The following is a 23,700-nucleotide window of genomic DNA, read 5'->3' as shown; positions in this document are numbered from 1 at the left end:
TATCCCTGGATGACGGCCGATCTTTAATCACCTGTAACGTATCCAGATTCAACAGTTGAGAAGCGGGAACGATTTTACGCCGCTTCAAAATTTCAGATCAAGTTTGAGACATTGCTTCACTAACACCGGGCTTAGGCCATCATTGACACCCGTGAGGATCCGGGTCAAAATAGGTCTACAGCAACCCAAGTTTGTCGTAAGATGCAACAATGCTTGTCGGAAGATGTGACAGATGGGATCGGGTGATCAGGCTCGCTGACTTGGTTGATGCTTGTCATCGTATCCTAATAGCGTAGATCGAGCCAGTCACTAGATTGTCTGGTCATTGTCCATTGTCTGGACTTAATTACAGACCGCCGTCATATAGCTGGAATACTGCTGAGTGTGGCGTTAAACAACAAACATACAAACAAACATGTACCATGTTACAGTGGACGCATGATCACCCTAGTCAAGTGTTTTGTTTGTCGTTTTACGCTAATATTCCAGCTATATGACGGGGCAGGAGCCTAGGGCAAAACGAAACCAACTCAACAAAGTCACGGAGCCTGACCACCCAATCCACTATTCCTTTTGAACCAGCATTATGGAGACTTCGGGGGCACACTGGTGATTGTCTATAGTGGAAGTCAAGCTTGCAAATATTTCAATAGTGTGGTTGTTAAGGAAGAATCTGATTAATAAAAACCAAAATTCCGATTACTTACACCAATATGTTGCGACCCACTCGCTTGGAAACACTGTTGCAGGTGCCCGATCTGAAACACGTTGCGCACAACCTGATAACAAGGTCCTCCGCAGGGCAGCTGAAAGTCGTTGCCCTCTGTCTCCGGCACGCTCTTCTCAGGCGTCATTGTACTGCACGTGCTTTTCAGGGCATTATGGGCCGAGTGTGTACACAAGCGGTTGTATTTCGGCGAATGGTTATAATGTATAAACCTGTTTTAGCTGTTAAAACATACCCAATGTCTCCCACCCAAGGATGTGTTATGTTCGGTTCTGAAGGCTTATTTACACAGTCGGCACAATGTTACCCACACCCAAACATGAACACATGACAGTTACGACCAGTGCATGCGTCAGGTGAAAGAAGTTTTATAAAATCTCAGAAACTGTACACAATGATTGCCATTGCTTTTCTTCAATGCTGCAAACGCTAGCCAAGGGCCTAAGTCGATCATCAACAGGCTGCCCCGAGGGTTGCTGGAAATGTGCTGACTGCGCCCTCAAACAACATTCTTTCACAAATTCCTTCAACACAAACACAAGCACAGCTCGGTTGATAACAATCTTTTATTCCCAGGTGAATAACAGTAAGAATAATATATAATTACAAAACAGAGATACATCACTAGAACTAGTAGGCATGTTTGCGTAATATCAGTATAAGTATTGGCATTTTACTGCATTAAAATCAACAAAAATTAAAATGAGACTTAAAAAAAACAAAAAAACACATGTGACCTACAAGTCATCATTAAAAACTCAAAGAGAGACGGACTGCAACGTTATAGATACGTTGAAATTAGGAATCCCCAGCTGAAAGTAAGAGTAGATGATTTAAAATTTTCGGACTGCAGAGGCATACACGTTATATCTATTGGGATAAAAGAATAGTACACATTTTGCTGAATTACCAGCATTCAAATGATGACGACATGAGGGTGAGATACTGGACTAATACAAAGGGAGATAACTTTCAAGAGAAATCAACCGATGGCATAATTTCCCCACGCAGCTGTCTTAAGATGCAGCCAGGCCCCCTCACGGTGTACTGTTGTAGACAATATCTTGGCACGTAAAGGGTTAATAACGACATATACCGGAGCTCAATAATAGTTTTGGCAAGGTGTCACGTGACTTCAGTCGAAGTGATTCAATCAGATCCACGACTTACATGACCTGGAATGAGTTAATACTGTGAGCTGAGTTGTACACAAACTAAATTATACATTGAGGTAGGCACACACAGTTTGTTTAAAAATTCAAAATGATGGGGAAAAACAATCTACAAACCATTGAACCCCGTTCCACAAAAGAATGGAAGAGCTGCGACTCCTGTCAGCCGTGAGCGAGAAAGTTTTACGCCGCTTTTAGCAACATTCCATCATCATCACGGCCGAGGACACCAGAAATTAGCTTCACACATTGTACCCACGTTGGGAATCGAACCCAGGTCTTCAGCGTGACGAGCAAACGTTTTAACCACTTGGCTACCCGACCGCCCCTCTGTTAGCCGTAGTTGTTAAATCATTTTATGGAACAGGGAATCAGGTTAGCTAAATTAATTTTTCCTACTCAGTAATACACGGCTATAACCCTCATTCTCAAATACCATACATTGTTATAATGTTGCTGACTACTGGCTTTTAATTCAGTTAATGCGCACTTCTTAAATAGTTTGATAGCACGGCAATAGCATGATAGATTAGGCCCTAGATAGGAAGCTTTTTCTCATCTAATGTATTTAAATATGCCGTGTGTCACCGATTAAAATTTCAAGACGAACAATCCAGGTTTTGTTATATCCGGCAATACATCCGGTTCTGATGTCAGTTCTCTGATGTTAATACAAGAGTTACATTTGTTTACTGAAATATGCTGCTGTGACTGAGGATTTTCACAGAAACTTAACCTCGTGACCTGGTCATACTTAAAATATACATCTGATGAGAACGTTATCTTTTTTCATGGCCAAAGTTATTTCTTCTTATTGATAGCTCACTATTAAAATATTTGTAAAATCTGTTCTATCTGTTCTTCGTCTATGAGATCTTGGGGACAATAGTGAAGAGAACTGTAGTTGTTTCACTGAGACTCTCGCTGGCCTCCTTCAGGGGCTGGTGGGCATCTGGGAAGAGACAAGAGGACCATTGAAACACATCTATAGTTTCTCTACATGACAACATCTTCATCTCTACATCTCACCAGCCAACGAGTAGAAACACATGGGACATTAACAAAATACTACTTCTTCCAGCTGATTGCTGACTTTTCGTATGTTTTCGATTGAGAGAAAGAGTTTCGTTTAATTCATAAAAGCAGGAGACATTTTAAATGTTTTCCTTGGTAAGGCTTAAAGCCGTTACATGATGGGATGCCAGAAAAAACAACAACATACTACTGATTTCAGAACTCGGGTGTTTCTTTTTGGCAGGGCTTCAGAGGGAACTTCCCTGTAACACTCACCTCCCTGTAACACTCACCTCCCTGTAACACATACCTCCCTGTAACACATACTTCCCTGTAACACTCACCTCCCTGTAACACTCAGCTCCCTGTAACACACACCTCCCTGTAACACTCACCTCCCTGTAACACTCACCACCCTGTAACACTCACCTCCCTGTAACACTCACCTCCCTGTAACACTCACCTCCCTGTAACACACACTTCCCTGTAACACCCACCTCCCTGTAACACACACCTCCCTGTAACACTCACCTCCCTGTAACACTCACCACCCTGTAACACTCACCTCCCTGTGACACTCACCTCCCTGTAACACTCACCTCCCTGTAACACACACATCCCTGTAACACTCACCTCCCTGTAACACTCACCTCCCTGTAACACTCACCTCCCTGTAACACTCACCTCCCTGTAACACACACTTCCCTGTAACACTCACCTCCCTGTAACACTCACCTCCCTGTAACACTCACCTCCCTGTAACACTCACCACCCTGTAACACACACTTCCCTGTAACACTCACCTCCCTGTAACACACACCTCCCTGTAACACTCACCTCCCTGTAACACACACATCCCTGTAACACTCACCTCCCTGTAACACACACCTCCCTGTAACACTCACCTCCCTGTAACACTCACCTCCCTGTAACACCCACCTCCCTGTAACACACACCTCCCTGTAACACTCACCTCCCTGTAACACTCACCTCCCTGTAAAACTCACCTCCCTGTAACACTCACCTCCCTGTAACACTCACCTCCCTGTAACACACACCTCCCTGTAACACTCACCTCCCTGTAACACACACCTCCCTGTAACACTCACCTCCCTGTAACACTCACCACCCTGTAACACTCACCTCCCTGTAACACACACTTCCCTGTAACACCCACCTCCCTGTAACACTCACCTCCCTGTAACACCCACCTCCCTGTAACACACACCTCCCTGTAACACACACCTCCCTGTAACACACACCTCCCTGTAACACTCACCTCCCTGTAACACTCACCTCCCTGTAACACACACCTCCCTGTAACACACACCTCCCTGTAACACTCACCTCCCTGTAACACTCACCTCCCTGTAACACACACCTACCTGTAACACACACCTCCCTGTAACACTCACCTCCCTGTAACACTCACCTCCCTGTAACACACACCTCCCTGTAACACTCACCTCCCTGTAACACACACCTCCCTGTAACACTCACCTCCCTGTAACACTCACCTCCCTGTAACACTCACCTCCCTGTAACACTCACCTCCCTGTAACACACACTTCCCTGTAACACTCACCTCCCTGTAACACTCACCTCCCTGTAACACTCACCTCCCTGTAACACACACCTCCCTGTAACACTCACCTCCCTGTAACACTCAGCTCCCTGTAACACACACCTCCCTGTAACACTCACCTCCCTGTAACACACACCTACCTGTAACACACACCTCCCTGTAACACTCACCTCCCTGTAACACACACCTCCCTGTAACACTCACCTCCCTGTAACACTCACCTCCCTGTAACACTCACCTCCCTGTAACACTCACCTCCCTGTAACACACACTTCCCTGTAACACTCACCTCCCTGTAACACTCACCTCCCTGTAACACTCACCTCCCTGTAACACACACCTCCCTGTAACACTCACCTCCCTGTAACACTCAGCTCCCTGTAACACACACCTCCCTGTAACACTCACCTCCCTGTAACACACACCTACCTGTAACACACACCTCCCTGTAACACTCACCTCCCTGTAACACTCACCTCCCTGTAACACACACCTCCCTGTAACACTCACCTCCCTGTAACACACACCTCCCTGTAACACTCACCTCCCTGTAACACTCACCTCCCTGTAACACTCACCTCCCTGTAACACTCACCTCCCTGTAACACACACTTCCCTGTAACACTCACCTCCCTGTAACACTCACCTCCCTGTAACACTCACCTCCCTGTAACACACACCTCCCTGTAACACTCACCTCCCTGTAACACTCAGCTCCCTGTAACACACACCTCCCTGTAACACCCACCTCCCTGTAACACCCGCCTCCCTGTAACACTCACCTCCCTGTAACACTCACCTCCCTGTAACACTCACCTCCCTGTAACACTCACCTCCCTGTAACACACACCTCCCTGTAACACACACCTCCCTGTAACACTCACCTCCCTGTAACACACACCTCCCTGTAACACCCGCCTCCCTGTAACACCCACCTCCCTGTAACACTCACCTCCCTGTAACACTCAGCTCCCTGTAACACTCACCTCCCTGTAACACCCGCCTCCCTGTAACACTCACCACCCTGTAACACTCACCTCCCTGTAACACTCACCTCCCTGTAACACTCACCACCCTGTAACACTCACCTCCCTGTAACACTCACCTCCCTGTGACACTCACCTGAGTTAAAGATCTCCCAGTACTCCTGCTCCGAGCTGTACAGGTCAAGCCGGTAGGTGGCGTTCTGTTGGATCCAGCAGTCCTTCAGTCGGTCCAGCTGGCTCTCCTTCCCGTCCTTGACGTAGACCAGACCGTGGTCCACGTCCCTGCTGTCAAACAGGTTGGTCACTTTGTCCACGTAGTCTGCCTGGTACGACCCCTTGTTCCTGATGCCCGCCACCTCCGTCCAGCAAAACGTATTTTGACCTGAGGAGTAAGTGAGTGAGTGAGTGAGTTGAAAAGTGTTTCCGTTATTTCACGGCGTGTCGGTTGACGTAGACGTTCATCACTTTGGTTTGTTTGTTTGTTTGTTTTTTAATTGTTTAACGCCGCACTCATTAATATTCCAGCTATATGACGGCGTAAATAACCTGGACCAGACAATCCAGTGATTGACATCATTATTGACATAGATGCTGCAAACAACAACCTGTTTATTTAAGGATATTAAGCATTAACAGTAAACTAATATTTCTTTAAAACCTGAGCCCGAAATGTAATTCCTTCCTTAGTGGTCATTGTGTTGATGTTGGTGTCACACACATAGTAGAGATAAAAACACACATTATATACTAGTAATACATTTTGGAACCAACTTCTTTCAACTTCAAGGATGACCGACTGACTAAATCTTGGATGGTGACCACTGGGGTTCTATTCTAGATTGAACTCACCTAGTTAGGAATGCTACATCCCATTGAGGGAAGATATGCACATGCTATTGTCGACACGTATATCTTGTCTACCCCTTAGGTGTAACACTGTTGACTACAGACAGTGGCCATGTAAACGTGTTATTGACTGCAGACACCGGTCATGTGAACGTGTTATTGACTACTGACAGCGGTCATGTGAACGTGTTATTGACTATAGACAGCGGTCATGTGAACGTGTTATTGACTACAGACACCGGTCATGTGAACGTGTTATTGACTACAGACAGCGGTCATGTAAAGGTATTATTGACTGCAGACACCGGTCATGTGAACGTGTTATTGACTACAGACACCGGTCATGTGAACGTGTTATTGACTACAGACAGCGGTCATGTAAAGGTATTATTGACTGCAGACAGCGGTCATGTGAACGTGTTATTGACTACAGACACCGGTCATGTGAACGTGTTATTGACTGCAGACAGCGGTCATGTGAACGTGTTATTGACTACAGACAGCGGTCATGTAAAGGTATTATTGACTGCAGACACCGGTCATGTGAACGTGTTATTGACTACAGACACCGGTCATGTGAACGTGTTATTGACTACAGACAGCGTTCATGTAAACGTGTTATTGACTACAGACAGCGGTCATTCCCTAACCACTATCTAACAACCCCCTTACCACTTCCCCACAACCCACTCACCACTACCTTACAACCCCCTCACCACTTCCCAACAATCCACTCACCACTTCCCCACAACCCCCTCACCACTTCCCCACAACCTCCTCACCACTTCCCCACAACCCCCTTACCACTTCCCCACAACCCCCTCACCACTTCCCAACAACCCCCCTCACCACTTCCCAACAACCCCCTCACCACTTCCCAACAACCCCCTCACCACTTCCCAACAACCCCCTCACCACTTCCCAACAACCCCCTCACCACTTCCCAACAACCCCCCTCACCACTTCCCAACAACCCCCTCACCACTTCCCCACAACCTCCTCACTACTACCCCACAACCCCCTCACCACTTCCCCACAACCCACTCACCACTTCCCCACAACCCACTCACTACTTCCCCACAACCCCCTCACCACTACCCCACAACCCACTCACTACTTCCCCACAACCCCCTCACCACTAACCCACAATTCCCTCACCACTATCCCACAACCCCCTCACCACTTCCCAACAACCCCCTCACCACTTCCCCACAACCCCCTCACCTCTATCCAACAACCCCCTCACCACTTCCCCACAACCCCCTCACCACTACTCCACAATCTCCTCACCACTTCCCCACAACCCCCTCACCTCTATCCAACAACCCCCTCACCACTTCCCCACAACCCCCTCACCACTACTCCACAATCTCCTCACCACTTCCCCACAACCCCCTCACCACTTCCCCACAACCTCCTCAGCACCACCCCTCAGTTCCCTCCCCTCGACCTCCTCCCTTACCTGACTTGGGGATGTATCTGATGGGGACAGAGAACACCTGGAAGCCATCTGAGATCGGAGGGAAGTCATGCTGCCTCACTTCCGGTTCACTGACGAACCAGAACCTGGCCTTGTGTTGTGAGGGAAAGGCAATGGCGGTCACACACCAGTCACTGCGGCGCAGCCAGGGGTTTCCTTCTGGGGCAGACACATTCACCTGCAAACGCGAGGGACGAAAACATAGTAACTTTCAGGACGTTTTCGTTCGTCGGATGGTCCAATAATTGTTTCCCAAACAAATCTGGAATTTGTTTTTCGTATCACAGACAGGTTCCAGATTCAGAGGCTCATACCATTCCGAAAAGTAGCTGGCCATCAGTGACTGAGTATGGTTTTACGCCGCTTTTAGCAATAGTCCAGCAATATCACGGCGGGGGACACCGTAAATGGGATTCATACATTGTACCATGTGGGGAATCGAACCCAGGTATACGGCGTGACGAGCGAACGCTTTAACCACTAGGCTACCCCTCCGTCTCCGCTGGCCATGAGAACCCACTTTTGGGAAATAGAAAATATAGTGAGTGAATGAATTAGGTTTTACGCCGCTTTTAGCAATAGTCCAGCAATATCACGGCGGGGGACACCGTAAATGGGATTCATACATTGTACCATGTGGGGAATCGAACCCAGGTATACGGCGTAACGAGCGAACGCTTTAACCACTAGGCTACCCCTTCGTCCCCGCTGGCCATGAGAACCCACTTTGCGAAATAGAAAATATAGCGCAAACAACCAATGTGTTGTGACGAAGTAATTACACAAGACGCGTTCGGCATCTCACCACGACCAGCGCTACCGACATACCCACACAGTAAAACCCATGCATTCCATGGATGGGAAACTAGCATGTTGTGGCATCAGTGTATAAACGTGACACGTTAAACATGCTATTGACCACTCGTTTGCTTTCAAAGATGTTTTCTTTTTCATTTTTTAACTGGCATTCGTTATAAGATTAAATGAAAAAACAAAGGATAAGAAAACAGCAACATTCCCGGCCGTGGTTCGTGTGTGGGCGGTGAGCGGTGGGCGGTGGGATAGCCATGTGGTTAAAGCGTTTACCGAAGGTTCGATTCCCCACATGGGTACAATGTGTGAAGCCCAATGTTGGTGTCCCTAGGCGTGATGCTGCTGGAATATTGATACAAGCGATGTAAAACTATTATCACTCAATCACTTGTGTGTGAGGTCTTGGTTGTTTTTGTCACTGACAGAAGACTGCTATCGCTCGCCAGTGTCACCCCCGAGCTTGGAGCAGCACCCAGGCTGGAAACAGAACATCCTCATCAGGACATCCGGCTTTGGGGGTGGTTTGGTTGAAATCGATTCCAGTTTTTAAAAAACCCAACAAATGTTTATAATTCAGTTAAACTGGTTACAGAAACAATATGTATATTTGTAACTAGATTCCGTGAAGGGTGTGTTGCAACTTTTTGCATACCTTGGTCGAGATGCCGAGAACCTTGCCTTCGTAGGACTTTATCCTGCCGCTGAATCTGATAATGGCGTTCCTGACCCGGCGGTCAAACTCACTCCGATACATGAAAAACAGCAGGGTCTTGCCGTTAGCTTCCTGCAACTGTGAAGCAAGAACGTCTATACTACTCAACTAAAGTAAACTACGTTTATAACGAACACGCTTATAACCAATAGACGGATATAACGAACTGCCACCCACCCGCCCCCCCCCCCCCCTCTACCCCCAACCCCCTCACCACTACCACCAACCCCTCCCCTCTACCCCAACCACTACCGCCAACCCCCTCACCACTACCCCCAACCCCCTCACCGCTACCCCCAACCCCCTCACCACTACCCCCGACCCCCTCCCATGTGTATTCCTGAAATGCCAACGCTTAGATTGGCTACCATTCAATGCCGTTCACAAGTAATTCACTACCCGTGAATACTGATGTAGTGAAATAACCGTTAATACTGATTTCGTTCACGTTCAATAATACTTCTATAGCTAATAAACGGGATCCAGGTTAATGTTACATTTGACCTCGCTAGAACTGACCTAATTAGTATAGACTCAGTTCAACCCCACACATGATACAACTTAACCAAGAAACTGACCCAGGATCAATGTAGCGACTATCAAGGATTTTCTGACCTCACTTAAAGAGACTATTTTAGGTGAGTTTCTGCACGAGAGCTCTCTGTCAAGAACCTAGTCACATCACAGCCAGTTGAGCTAATGTCAGCGTTAAGGAAAGTGCGCGTTACCTGTGTACCCCCGCCCCGGGGGGTCTGGGTGGTGTTCTGGGTACACTCGTCTCCTTTCACTGACATCCTGCAACACCAACAACACATCCTTGATATACAACAACAACAACAACAACACAAATGTAAGGAAGAGAATATATGGATGTCAACTTCTGTATAATGAGGAACACAACGTCTCGGAGTATATGCATTCATTTACCTGATGAAGGAGTAAGGAGCAACCAGAAATGAGAGCATATTATAATTGAACACTGTGTGCTCTTTACGTAACATACATATATAAATCAGCCCAAATGTGTTCATCCATTACCTGGTACCTGGTACCGTAATCTTTTGCGGATCCCTTTTCTACGGTGGCCCATAAGGGACATAGAGTCTGTTTTTCCATATTCACGATTTGTCTTACAGATATGTGATAAATCATGTGTAAAGAAGATATTGAATCGCTGAAAAGTGAAACGAAAATGTCAAAAGCTAAAATGAAAATGTCAAAAACAAAAGCGAAAATGTCAAAAACTAAAATGAAAATACGAAAACTATTTCAACCGCGGTGGAAATAGTTTTCGGTTGTTTTTATACATGATTTATCACATATTTTTACGACAAAGTGTTAATTTGCGAAAGGTTACGATAAAAGTAAGCGAAACTTCAAAACATTGAAAAACAGACTCCATGTCCCTCATGGGGCACCGTACTTTTCGCTTAGTTTCAACACAGTCCTACTGTTACATATGTCGTATGTCGGAAGTATTCATGTAAGTACTTCATGTAAAATAATCCATACACAAACGGTAATGATATGATTAGTATGTCTTGTAGTGTTTGTTATTGATTTTCACCGCACAGTGTTCCAGCTATATGACGGCGGTCTGTAAATAATCGAGTCTGGACCAGACAATCCAGTGATTGACTTCATGAGCATCGATCTACACAATTTGAATCGATGACATGCATCCAAGTCAGCGAGCCTGACCAGCCATCCACACAACTTGTATAACAAAAAAGTATTTATAACTACAACGCGACGGCGATCAGTAAACAAACCAATCAAGTCATTACACGTGTTATGTTAAAGTAAGATATAAATTTTAGTTGTTTGTTCAGGTAACTGATTTTAACTATTGTTTCCTGAATAAAAACGCCGAAGACCCGGGTTCGAGTCCCGACATGGGTACAATGTGTGAAGCCCATTTGTGGTGACCCCCGCCGCGATATTGCTAGAATATTGCTAAAGCGGCGTAAAAGCATACTCACTCACTCACTGAATAAAAAATTATTTAAACCACATCTGCCTACCTCTTGCGGATATGTGCAACACCAGATGTTGTTATCAACCAATATTCATGTCGTAAACAAACATTGCTGTACGTTAATGCATCCTAGCGGTCTGAGTCACCAAGTGATTGACATCATGAGCTGCGGGATCCGATGACATGAAATCTACCAAGTCAAACCACCTGATACAAATGTTAATCGGCTGTTGAACAGCATAGGGTATTCTGGGTCTAACCCGGAATCACCACCGATTATTATCATTCATAATAGTGGGCAGTATGAATAAACTATTCGGTAAGATTATCTTATTGTCAAATTATTCGCCAAGCTATCAATTATTCCGAGATCAAACGCTTTTATTTCTCCGATCGTAAGTTGCCGAATCTACCAATTACACAAAACCTGTAATCTGACTTTCACAGAGTAATTAGAAACCTCGTTAATACCCACGCGTCGTCATGGATTACTCATAATACCATATAAAAGAAAAAACATATACCATTTAGACGACAATAAATATCTTCAATTGCTGTAAGGAAATATCAAGGCTAGTTTCCTGCAAACACACGCGTTGTCTGGAAGCAACATCAGGTATTATTGTGAAGCATCTCACAGTGTCCATAAAACATAACGGTGTGTTTTTTATGTCAATTCTAAAACTGTTATGAAATTGTTATGTATACAAAAATATGAATGTGTAAATGTAAGCAGGCAAAGACAGAGCAATTTTGACAGAAGCCCCTCTACCTCTTTTTTGAGGACCAGATGACCTTGGTCAACCACATGACCTTGGTCAACCAATGGTCTCTCGCCTCAGCCGGACGTTCCCAGGTTATTTAGTGCACGATGTAGTTAGTGTTTATTTCTACGTCACTTTTATCAATATGTAAAAGAGATGGGATATTGTAATTATAAAGTAACATATCGGTTTTAGTTTCAACAAAATCAGTAAACGCGCTGCATTTTCTGGTGAATCCCACGATTGTCTTGTTTGTTTACAAGTCGCTCTCGTATGGCAGGAGTACTGTGGTAAGGCGTCAACAAACAAACAAACAAACAAACAGCATTTTGATACAAATTGTGTGAGTGGCCGGTAAGGGCACGCTTACCCTTTTCGCAAACACCTGGTGTCATTACTGATTTAAGTTATCCATTCATATCATTTTCACAGCTATTTTGCCTTTGATGCCCAACTGAATCTGTTTTAGCGGATAATCGAGACTGGTTACTCTCTGGCGTTGGCGCTTCAGATATTTCCCCACCAGATTATCTACCATTACAAGGGCTCTTATGGGAAGACAAATCTGGACTCGAGAACGTGAACCGTGTACCGTGAACCGTGAACAGCACAACAACAGTTGCTATCAACACAGGTGGAGCGTCATAAGTTTATTATTCTGTTGCACATTCTACGCTCATCAGGCCCAATGATCGAAATTTATTCTTCAAACTCCTGTACATGTCTAAAACCTACATCAGAACGTCTGCCTGAAATCTGTCTACACTATGACACATTTCGTGAAGCTCATTTCTGGTGTCCCCCGCCGTGATATTGCTGGAATATTGCTAAAAGCGGCGTAAAACCATACTCACTCACTCACTCACTATGACACATTTCGGTCATTGTTTGTTTGTTGTTTAACGCCGCACTCAGCAATATTCCAGTGATTGACACCATGAGCATCGATCTACACAATTAATTGGGATACAAAGACATGCATCAACCAAGTCAGCGAGCCCCACCCCCCGATTCAGTTTGTCGCCTCTTACGACAAGCACAGACGCCTTTTACAGAAAGAATGGATTGCTGAAGACCAATTCTACCCTGGATCTTCACGGGCAAAAGCGAAGTGTGCGTCCTTTCCCCTTGCAGGGCACTCGCGTCCAGTGCACGAGTACCCGCCACAATCCTACACCCACCACACCTGACCACAGCGAAAACAACAGCCCTTCTCTCTTAGTGATCGTGCAATAGGTTTTTTTATTGATAACATTCCTGCACGAATGATTGGCAGCAAGCCACCTGCATTCAGCGTGTGTTATATATTAGACAAACAAGTAGAATGACAATACAGATATCTCAAATACACACCCGCCCCATGGCTACCGCCATTCACGGACAGAATAAACATTGTTTGTCACAGCAGGTGAGTCCATTGTACGAACCCTGGGATTTGCTTTACAAAACTCCCGACACTGTTAAAAGGTATATGCTCCTTCACCAACAATGGACGGGATAATTCTTTCTTATGCCCATGGGAACATCAGTATAGACATTCTTGGAGCAGGAATATCGGTATGGACACTCTTGAAGCATGGACTATCGGTATAGACATTCTTGAAGCATGAATATTGGTATAGGCACTCTTGAAGCATGGACTATCGGTATAGACAGTCTTGAAGCAAGGACTATCAGTATAGACATTCTTGGAGCAGGAATATCGGTGAACTATCGGTATAGACAGTCTTGAAGCAAGGACTATCGGTATAGACAGTCTTGAAGCAAGGACTATCGGTATAGACAGTCTTGAAGCAAGGACTATCGGCATAGACAGTCTTGAAGCAAGGACTATCGGTAAAGACAGTCTTGAAGCAAGGACTATCGGCATAGACAGTCTTGAAGCAAGGACTATCGGTATAGACATTCTTGAAGCATGAATATTGGTATAGGCACTCTTGAAGCATGGACTATCGGTATAGACAGTCTTGAAGCAAGGACTATCGGTATAGACATTCTTGGAGCATGAATATCGGTATAGGCACTCTTGAAGCATGGACTATCGGTATAGACAGTCTTGAAGCAAGGACTATCGGTATAGACAGTCTTGAAGCATGGACTATCGGTATAGACATTCGTGAAGCAAGGACCATCGGTATAGACATTCTTGAAGCATGGGCTATCAGTATAGACATTCTTGAAGCATGGGCTATCTTTATAGATATTCTTAAAGCATGGGCCATCGGTATAGACATTTTTGAAGCATGCAATATCAAGCACAGCGTGTTTATTAAAGATAACGTTTTCTCCATTGTCACGTTCCGTGTGAAATACACATGACGTGATCAGATGACAATCCATAAAGTGGCGCAACGTGTGTGTACGGGCAATTCATTTATAGGTCCCAGGACTTACGTATCAGAAAGTCTACGGCGACAATAATGACACTGCGTGCGTGGAATCATCCCATGATGCTCGAGTATTTCCGGTACAGTGAAACCCCGTTCATCCGGACGGTTGCGGTGGCGTGAATGTGTCTGGCTTTACACATTCCCGGGTTAATGGATGTTAGATTCATAGAATGACCATGTATTTATGTAGATGTTGGTAACAGTAATTACGTGATTTTCGGATTTTCCTTATCGGGGTCCGGAAATTGAGGGACTAGTCAAAGGACTACCACTTTTGTCAGGTAGTATAGTTTTAGGTAACTGCTTCTACTGCAAGGTCTCTGCTTTTCCTTCAAGGTCACTGCCTTTACTGCTATAAATGTTTTCTCACAAGAAACTTCATTTACGACCAATAATAACCAAGACATCCTCGAAAGTTTACCTAATTTGTAAAAGCAATTCAATGATGTCTATTTATTTGCTTTAAAAGAAGAAACCGTTCGCCATTTTCCTATGATGATAAACAAATGGCTGGATGGCTAAAGACTGGATATTTATGAGTGAGACATCAAGGCTTTTCTGAATATGCAAAAGACGTGTGAATATCTGCACAGTGTACTTTAACCTACGACACAAGGAACACAGGGGGTAAAGACAGTGAGAATCTTATCTTAATCAATGTTTGTTCACGGCTGGCGTAACACTGTTCCCCAGTAAGAGACGGTGTATAAGCTTGTCCTGAAGTGTCGTGCGGGTGGAATTACTCAATATCTTTATCTGTGTCGAGTGATACAATAGGTGGATTGGCATGCCGATGTTTGTAAGAGTTGTAACGCAGCTCAACACCACGTGGAGATACTTACGTACGTTTCGTGTATAGGAGACAAAGCAGACGACAAGACGCGGCAGAACGGACGTCTTGGTTTTGAATTTGCGAATGTTGTTACACTCAGCAGTACTGCAGTAAATAACGCGGCCTACAAATTATACGACCAATGAATGAAAGCACGTGTATCAGGACACGCCATTAGTCAAGTTCCAGAGCCTGGCCACCTGATTGCCTCTCGTCAGTTCTTGCTGCAAGCACTGGATACTAGGGGTCAAATCTTACCCGGAATCCCCACAGGGCACGTCATAGTAGACACCTAACCAACAGACGACACGGCAAAAATGACAACAGTGTAAAGAAAACGACACCACAAAGTAGAAGAAATGGGAGAGCAGACGACAAACTGTTGCAGACGACAGGGAAAGCGATACGACACGGGAGAACAAACGGTATTGTTGACAAGCTGTTGCAGACGACACAGTAATGCAGACGACACAGTAAAGCAGACGACACAGTAAAGCAGACGACACAGTATAGCAGACGACACAGTATAGCAGACGACACAGTAACGCAGACGACACAGTAAAGCAGACGACACAGTAAAGCAGACGACACACCAGAGACGGTGTCAAATCTCACACACAACCCCAAGCAGTGAATGTGACCTCCCCCCCCCCCCCCCCCCCTTTCAATCCGCTACCCTTTGACCAGTACCTAACTGCATGTAAACACACGCTTTGTAGGAGAGTAAATTTAGAGCGTTCATTGTGTAAGTGCAACAGGATCGTTCGACGTGTTGACTCCGGTCGTACGTTCTGCTGAACAGTTGTTTGTTCCGATGTACTGGATCTAACCCAGCGTGAAGGTGTCCAATGAATACAATCAATATAGATATTATCATTTTGGAATTAACAAACGATATTGGTTTTAGGTGTGTTATCGATCAGAAATTAACGAGTGATTTATCGTTCTGGCAGATGTGTTGTTGATTTAAAAGGCGAGACAATTATTCGAATCCAACATAAATTATGTTGGTAACAAATAAATATCTAATAATATTATTTTACCTTGAAAACATTTCCTGTTTGTTCCACTCGAGAGATTTAGTTTTTTCTTGTTTAAGGGCCACCACAGGAAACTGGTCTTATGATTGGAACGTGCTAAATGCCACAGTAACCATTTTATTATCAATATGTACGGTGATATATCAAACTGAAGTAAAGCCACCCATTACAGTTTCATTATACTTTATTCCTCTCATGTCATAATAAATAAGCAATTGCAAACAATGCAAATACCACAGAAAGTATGTATAATCTTGTAGCGTGTTAATTAAGTGACTGAATGTTCAAAGTAAATCATATTCTTGGGATTCGTCTTTTTTCGTAGAAGAATATGTTTTTATAGTTTAATGTTCCCCGTTCGTAAATTATATACCGATTCAATTTAGTTTTATATTTAAAAAATCGTTATTCTTTCGACCTTATTCGTTCTACATTAAACACGCAGGTAGTGCCCATCCTGCTCGTATCAGTCCTACAGAATTATGCAGCTTTAAGTCGCATATATATCACAGAATAATCACCAAGAAAAGCCATATTCATTCATTCACCTTCCACGTGGCCAATATTTATCAAACTTAACACATTTTACTATTAAATTTTGTTTACAAGCAAGAACATATTTTCTCCTGGAATTTAATTTGGCGCTTTGGATTGACACAGGCACCTGGGCCAGGGACATGACATGTTCAGTCTTAAAAAGTCTGAATAACTGAAGCCATTGATAAAAAAGCTTATGGTGTGAGAAATAAAGACATGAATTATTATTTGTTTTGGTTATGCTTTGTAAACTATGAGGAATTCGGATGATTGTAGACAGCTGCAAAGCAGGCACAGTCTAATATCCAACCATATGGTTCATCAGAATTTTTTTATTGAACTCACCAACATTTGTATTTGCCTGTTCGATTTTAATTATTTGATTTACAGGTTCTCCGAATTAGAATAATAACGAATTCCTTAAATGTCTTGTCAGTATTTGGAAATATAGAAAAATAACAATGTTTGGAGATGAAATGTCAGAGAGTTATTTCCCCGACCCACTTTGACATTTTATTACTGACTGACCAGACTGTGGGAACATTAGTAATTCCCAAGATTATATTTTATTCCATCTTTGAGGTAAAATTTGAGGTTGGTATGTTCATAGACCTAGGTAATATAAACACCATTTAATGTTTGCTGGCAGATAATATTATCAGATTTTGGTAATATCTGAAAAGAGTAAACAACATGAACATGATGAAGATATTCTACGAATGCTGAACTTCTTGTGAGATATGGCAATCATTTTATAGTTGAAATCATATTACAATGACATAATATCAATACTGCCTTCGAAACTCAGATTTTCTCATGATGAAACGTGATAACCTACATGAATGAAATGGTATAGTCTAATTAATTCATTACCAGTGTAATGGTTACATATACTAGTATCCATCTTTCAAGACAGATTGTAAATAGACTGTAAATATATATTTGTATATCTATTTTTTGAAACTTTATTAAAAAAATAGTTTTGATATTGTATTGTATTTACACACACTTAGTTGTACATTTGGAAATCTGTTTCACTTACTCTTACCCTTGGGGTTGCTAAATTTAATGTTTATTTTCCACAATACTTGTGTAATTTTGTTTAGTGAGGTGAGGTGAAATCGGTTTTAACGTCGTTCAAGATTGTTGCATGCACGTGTGTGTGCGTGTGTGTGCCTGTGCGAGCGTGCGTGCGTGTGTGTACGCGTGTGTGCGCGCGTGTGTTTTGCGTGTGCGTGCGTGAGTGTGAGTGTGTGTGTGTGCGTGCTTGCGTGCGTGCTTGCGTGCGTGTGGCTGCTCGTACTAGTATGGGATAATGCCGGTTTTGTAGTGCTAGCCCACTGACATATCATGCCGCAGCTTAACACGCATACCCCACTCAGACACAGTATACGCTCTCTTATTGTACAAACTGAACAGAGTTATCGCAACCTTTAATATTTCGTTACATGAGTTATTTTGCACTATTTTCACTTACATCGTAATATGTTGGATGAAAATCATCGAAGAAAAATGCCTCATGTCAACTGGTCTCATGACAAAACGACAGGGAGTGGTGCAGCAAACACCACTGTAACTGTGAAATAAACATGACGATCTCGAGTTCCCCACGCCACGCGTTGACTGAGTAAATTAGCAAAATACACGGACGTGTTTCATGTTATGCATTTGATTTACGATACATAGGTTCTGTCATTGAACATACTATCACATCGTATTCATATACCGACGAGGTTATAATAAAACAACCTATTTCGGAAATAACGTATGTCGAAATGCACCTTTCGATTCACATCCGGGTTCCATGCAGCAAAATGCGATTTCCGGTGTATTAGAAGCATTTTTAGTTGGACCTCAGGATTAAATGTGCAATGTCTTCTGTATAAGACACAGAGGATACCATTTCTTGTTTGAAATGTCCTTCAGTGAAATGCCGGGACAAAGAGTACCCATCACAGCATGCTCTCTGTTGATCTATGCTCTATGCTCTCCAAGACTCGTTTTCGATCCAAGATGGCGAAAGTGTGAAATGCTATGCTATCAAAATAATTTCAGATTAAGACCTTGTTTCCATTTTTGGAAATGTATGTTTAATTAATTGTAAAAATAATTTTCAGTTCACGGGTATGTGTGTATTTAAAAAACAGGCTACTGGACAGCATATTGGCAAGTCATAAAACAGTGGCTTATTGCGTAGAAGCTGCAAATAAAACAAATAAAACACCAAGAATAGCACAGCGGCGTGTGGATTGTACAATACGATTATATTGCCATGCTGGGGATCTCACTCCATCCATGACAGCTTCCACAAAAGACAAACTCGTGGACATGTTATTTTCACTAATTATTATTTCGATATATAAATACGATGAAATGTGATTTTATAACATCGAGGCACGAATACCTGTCAGTTTTGATTATAAACGGTCATCAATCTCTCCCTGATTGTCTATCACGATTGCTATACATGTAATTACCCACCATGCATTATTAATGCAGTGACCACTGATAAGCTTCTCTGGTCGGGATCGATTAATACACTCGGTAATCAATGCCAAACAGGCATGGGTGGACACATCCACTGACATGGACATGTGTCGATTTCGATCGCAAATGCAAATCCCAGAGACGATCAAGCACCTGTCAGTGTACATGTTTATTGCTCTGATTATGTTTACTGTTGTTCATACGTACAATAATCAGTGTCTTAAGGTTCGGAGTAAACAAACTGAAATAGATTCGTGATTTCACCCTTACCTGGCTATAGACAATAGTGCATGGAGTTATACAGGCGCTGAGATGAAATCCCTCTTGGGTTTGCTCGTCGCTAGTGAGTGTTTATTGAGGCGTCCCCGTTACCAACGCGAGGTGTCCCATGGGCCCGACATCGAATGACAGCGAGTGTACCTCAGGTCAGAGTCACCTGACGGACAGGTAGAAACTTGATTACGCATCAAGGAAGATAACTCTAGTTCGTATTGATCCGATATAAGAACGAGGTGATAACGGGTCGGATGTACATTGCCATGAATAGTAAGGTACTTCTGCAGTTGGTAACATGTGTTTTGTCGGTGTGTTTTTTTAAACCATGCTGTAATTAAAGGAAGATTTCCGCCGTAACCCCTGCTTCAAATTTCCCCTGCGTCAGTGAACCTAAGCCTATCTAACCCTAACCCAACATAGATGAATTTTTAATATTTCTAACCAAGGGTAATGTTTTCTGCGAAGGAATGACCCAAGGATTACGGGCGGGAGTTTTTCCTCTTTTTACTTTACCAATGATCTAGTTCTTTCGTTGGACCACGCTAGACAATGTCGGCACATACGCAGCTCATGGAGCAACAGATGAAACACGTGCATCGTTGCCGTGTCGTCTGCCACAAGTTGTCTGCTTTGCAGTGCAGTTTACTTTACCGTGTTGTCTGTGTTATCGCACGAAACCGACGTTTTCGTGTTTGCAGTGTACGTTGTTACTTCCATAACGTAACATTTACAATAATCTAAACATTGTTTGTTATTGTTCAGAGATATACTTTGTAACTTCAGTACGTGTGACAAAAATGATGTCCGATGCAATTCCCTATTTTGACTTGTACCATGTATTCCCGTGTTTTTGTTACAGGTGAACAATTGATTTGCCTTTGTATGTGTTTGTGACGGTGATTTCTATTGGATATGGAAAGGGTTTTCTCGTTTTATTTAAGATTGTATGTGAACCATATCCTGTAAACTTATTGTTTGTGTACTCCAAAAAGAAATAAAATGATAAAAAAGAGACAAATTCCAGAGCTGGTGGGCACACGTCGTCACGAATGTAGTGTGTCGTCACAGGGAGGTTGGTTGGTTGGTTGGTTGTTTTACGCCGCACTCAGCATTATTCCAGCTCAATGACGGCAGTCTGTAAATAATCGAGTCTGGACCAGACAATCCAGTGATTGACATCATGAGCATCGATCCACGCAATTGGGATCGATGACGTGCATCAACCAAGTCAGCGAGCCTAACCACCCGATCCTGTTAGTCGCCTCTTACGACAAGCATAGTCGCCTTTTACGGCAAGCATGGGTTGCTGAAGACCTATTCTACCCCGGATCTTCACGGGTGTATACAGACAGGACTGCCCTGGAGTCTGGTGGTAGAGCGTCTGACCGGAGAGTGGGAGGTCAGTGGTTCGATCCCCTGACAGCGTGATACCAAAAGACGTGGAAAGGTGGCACTTCTTACCCTGTCTGGCGCTCGGCATGGGGAGGATAACACCCGAACTGGTCGGAGTCAGTATGCTGTGTCTGAGTGGGATCCATGTTCAACAACGGCATGGTATTTTTAGTTGGCTAGCGCCATAAAACCAGAATTAGTCCCGACTAGTACAAACAGGTCACACGCACACGTACGCACGCACACACAAGGACCCACACGCACGGACGAACGCACGCAAACACAGGGACCCACACGCACGCACGCACGCACACACGCACACACAGGGACCCACACGCACGCACACACGCACAGACAGGGACCCACACGCACGCACACACAGGGACCCACACGCACGCACGCACACACACACACAGAGAGACCCACACGCACGCACACACAGGGACCCACACGCACGCACACACAGGGACCCACACACACGCACACACGCACACACAGAGACCCACACGCACGCACGCACGCACACACAGAGGCCCACACGCACGCACATACGCGATCCTAAATCCCATTACGCCCAACTATATAAACAGTTAGATCTGAACCGGTCCTGCTGGCATCCCCTGCACACCCTATGGGAAGCTGTACATCATTAAAAGACTGATACGGAGCATAATGACTGATGAACTCCTTGACAGGCATTTAGAAGTTGGAAGATCGTGAATACATGACACTTTTTATGGATAGCAGCTTCTGTTGTTCTTTGTTACGATGTTTCAGCATCTTGCTGCTTCATCAGGTGAAGGCTCAGTCTGATGAGGGAGCAAGAGGTACCCCTCAAACGTCGTGTCAAAGAATAAGAGAAGTTGCTATCCATACAAAAGTGTCATGTATAGTGTACTGTTGAGGAGCATTTTGAAGCACATGTATGAACGTGAGGGGAAATACACAATGACACAATATTACTGACTGAAACCTAATATTTTTCTTTGCAAGATGCATGTCTTCATTTATATCTAAACTTCAGGTGACAATTTACCATCTCGTCTTTCGCGGAGTAAAGCAGGGCGTGAGGTGAAAGTGGGTTTAACGTCGCGTCCAAGATTATCGCACTTATATAGCCACGTGCATGCACGTGTGTGTGTGGCTGCTTGTACTAGTCCGGATTGATGCCGATTTATAGTGCTAGCTCACTGAGATACCACGCCGCAGTTTAACATGACATGACATGATACCCACTCAGACAAAGGAGACTGACCCCGACCCGACCAGCCCTTGTATTATCCCTTTATGCCGAGCGTCAGACAGGGTAACAACAAGTACCACGACGCTCTACCACCAGACCACGGAGGCGGTCAGTCTTGTAAAGAATGTACAGTACATGTGTGGGTGCAACGTGCAGCAAACGATAAACTTATCAAACATTCAATCAGGTTTCATGCTTTTCTCCGCATAAAACGAGAATTCATGAATGACAATTGGTGGTATGACAAATGGGGTTATGAGTCAGTGAGTGAGTGAGTGAGTGAGTGAGTATGGTTTTACGCCGCTTTTAGCAATATTCCAGCAATATCACGACGGGGACACTAGAAATGGGCTTCACACAAATGTGGTTATGACAAATGATGGTATGACAAATGAGAATATGACAAATGTGGTTATGTAAAATGGAGATATGAAACAGCACGTGTGACAACTGGAGGTATGGCAAAAGGGTTATGACAAGTGGGTGTATCACAAGTGGGTGTATGAAAAGTTGGTGGGTGTATCAAAAGTGGGTGGGTGTATCACAAGTGGGTGTATCACAAATGGGTGTATCACAGGTGGGTGTATCACAGGTGGGTGGGTGTATCACAGGTTGGTGTATCACAAGTGGGTGTATCACAGGTGGGTGTATCACAGGTGGGTGTATCACAGGTGGGTGTATCACAGGTGGGTGGGTGTATCACAGGTGGGTGTATCACAAGTGGGTGTATCACAGGTGGGTGCATCACAGGTGGGTGTATCACAGGTGGGTGGGTGTATCACAAGTGGGTGGGTGTATCACAAGTGGGTGTATCACAGGTTGGTGTATCACAAGTGGGTGGGTGTATCACAAGTGGGTGTATCACAGGTGGGTGCATCACAGGTGGGTGTATCACAGGTTGGTGTATCACAAGTGGGTGTATCACAAGTGGGTGTATCACAAGTGGGTGTATCACAGGTTGGTGTATCACAAGTGGGTGGGTGTATCACAAGTGGGTATATCACAGGTGGGTGCATCACAGGTGGGTGTATCACAGGTGGGTGTATCACAAGTGGGTGTATCACAGGTGGGTGTATCACAAGTGGGTGTATCGCAAGTGGGTGTATCACAGGTGGGTGTATCACAGGTGGGTGTATCACAGGTGGGTGTATCACAGGTTGGTGTATCACAGGTTGGTGTATCACAAGTGGGTGTATCACAGGTGGGTGGGTGTATCACAAGTGGGTGTATCACAAGTGGGTGTATCACAGGTTGGTGTATCACAGGTGGGTGTATCACAAGTGGGTGTATCACAAGTGGGTGTATCACAGGTTGGTGTATCACAGGTTGGTGTATCACAGGTGGGTGGGTGTATCACAAGTGGGTGTATCACAAGTGGGTGGGTGTATCACAAGTGGGTGTATCACAAGTGGGTGTATCACAGGTG

At 44.3% G+C, this 23,700-nt stretch overlaps 1 protein-coding gene across 1 annotated transcript; it reads right to left on the bottom strand.

The window, feature by feature from the left end:
- Positions 1 to 1,275: 1,275 nt before the first annotated feature.
- LOC139452829 (uncharacterized) lies at positions 1,276 to 19,779 on the bottom strand. Its single transcript, XM_071234458.1, has 6 exons — positions 19,634 to 19,779; positions 10,064 to 10,130; positions 9,276 to 9,413; positions 7,793 to 7,988; positions 5,621 to 5,866; positions 1,276 to 2,851 (listed from the first exon to the last, which is right to left on the bottom strand). Exons 2-6 carry the CDS (start codon positions 10,127 to 10,129, stop codon positions 2,766 to 2,768), a joined length of 732 nt encoding a protein of 243 aa, XP_071090559.1. The 5' UTR covers position 10,130; positions 19,634 to 19,779; the 3' UTR covers positions 1,276 to 2,765.
- Positions 19,780 to 23,700: the final 3,921 nt, after the last annotated feature.

This window comes from Haliotis cracherodii, unplaced genomic scaffold (genome assembly GCF_022045235.1).
Source record: "Haliotis cracherodii isolate W230 unplaced genomic scaffold, xgHalCrac1.p SCAF_10, whole genome shotgun sequence".
In the NCBI taxonomy this organism is placed as follows: Eukaryota; Metazoa; Mollusca; class Gastropoda; order Lepetellida; family Haliotidae; genus Haliotis; species Haliotis cracherodii.
The sequence above is the reverse complement of the archived record's forward strand: the minus strand, read 5'-3'. Positions and strand labels throughout refer to the sequence as shown.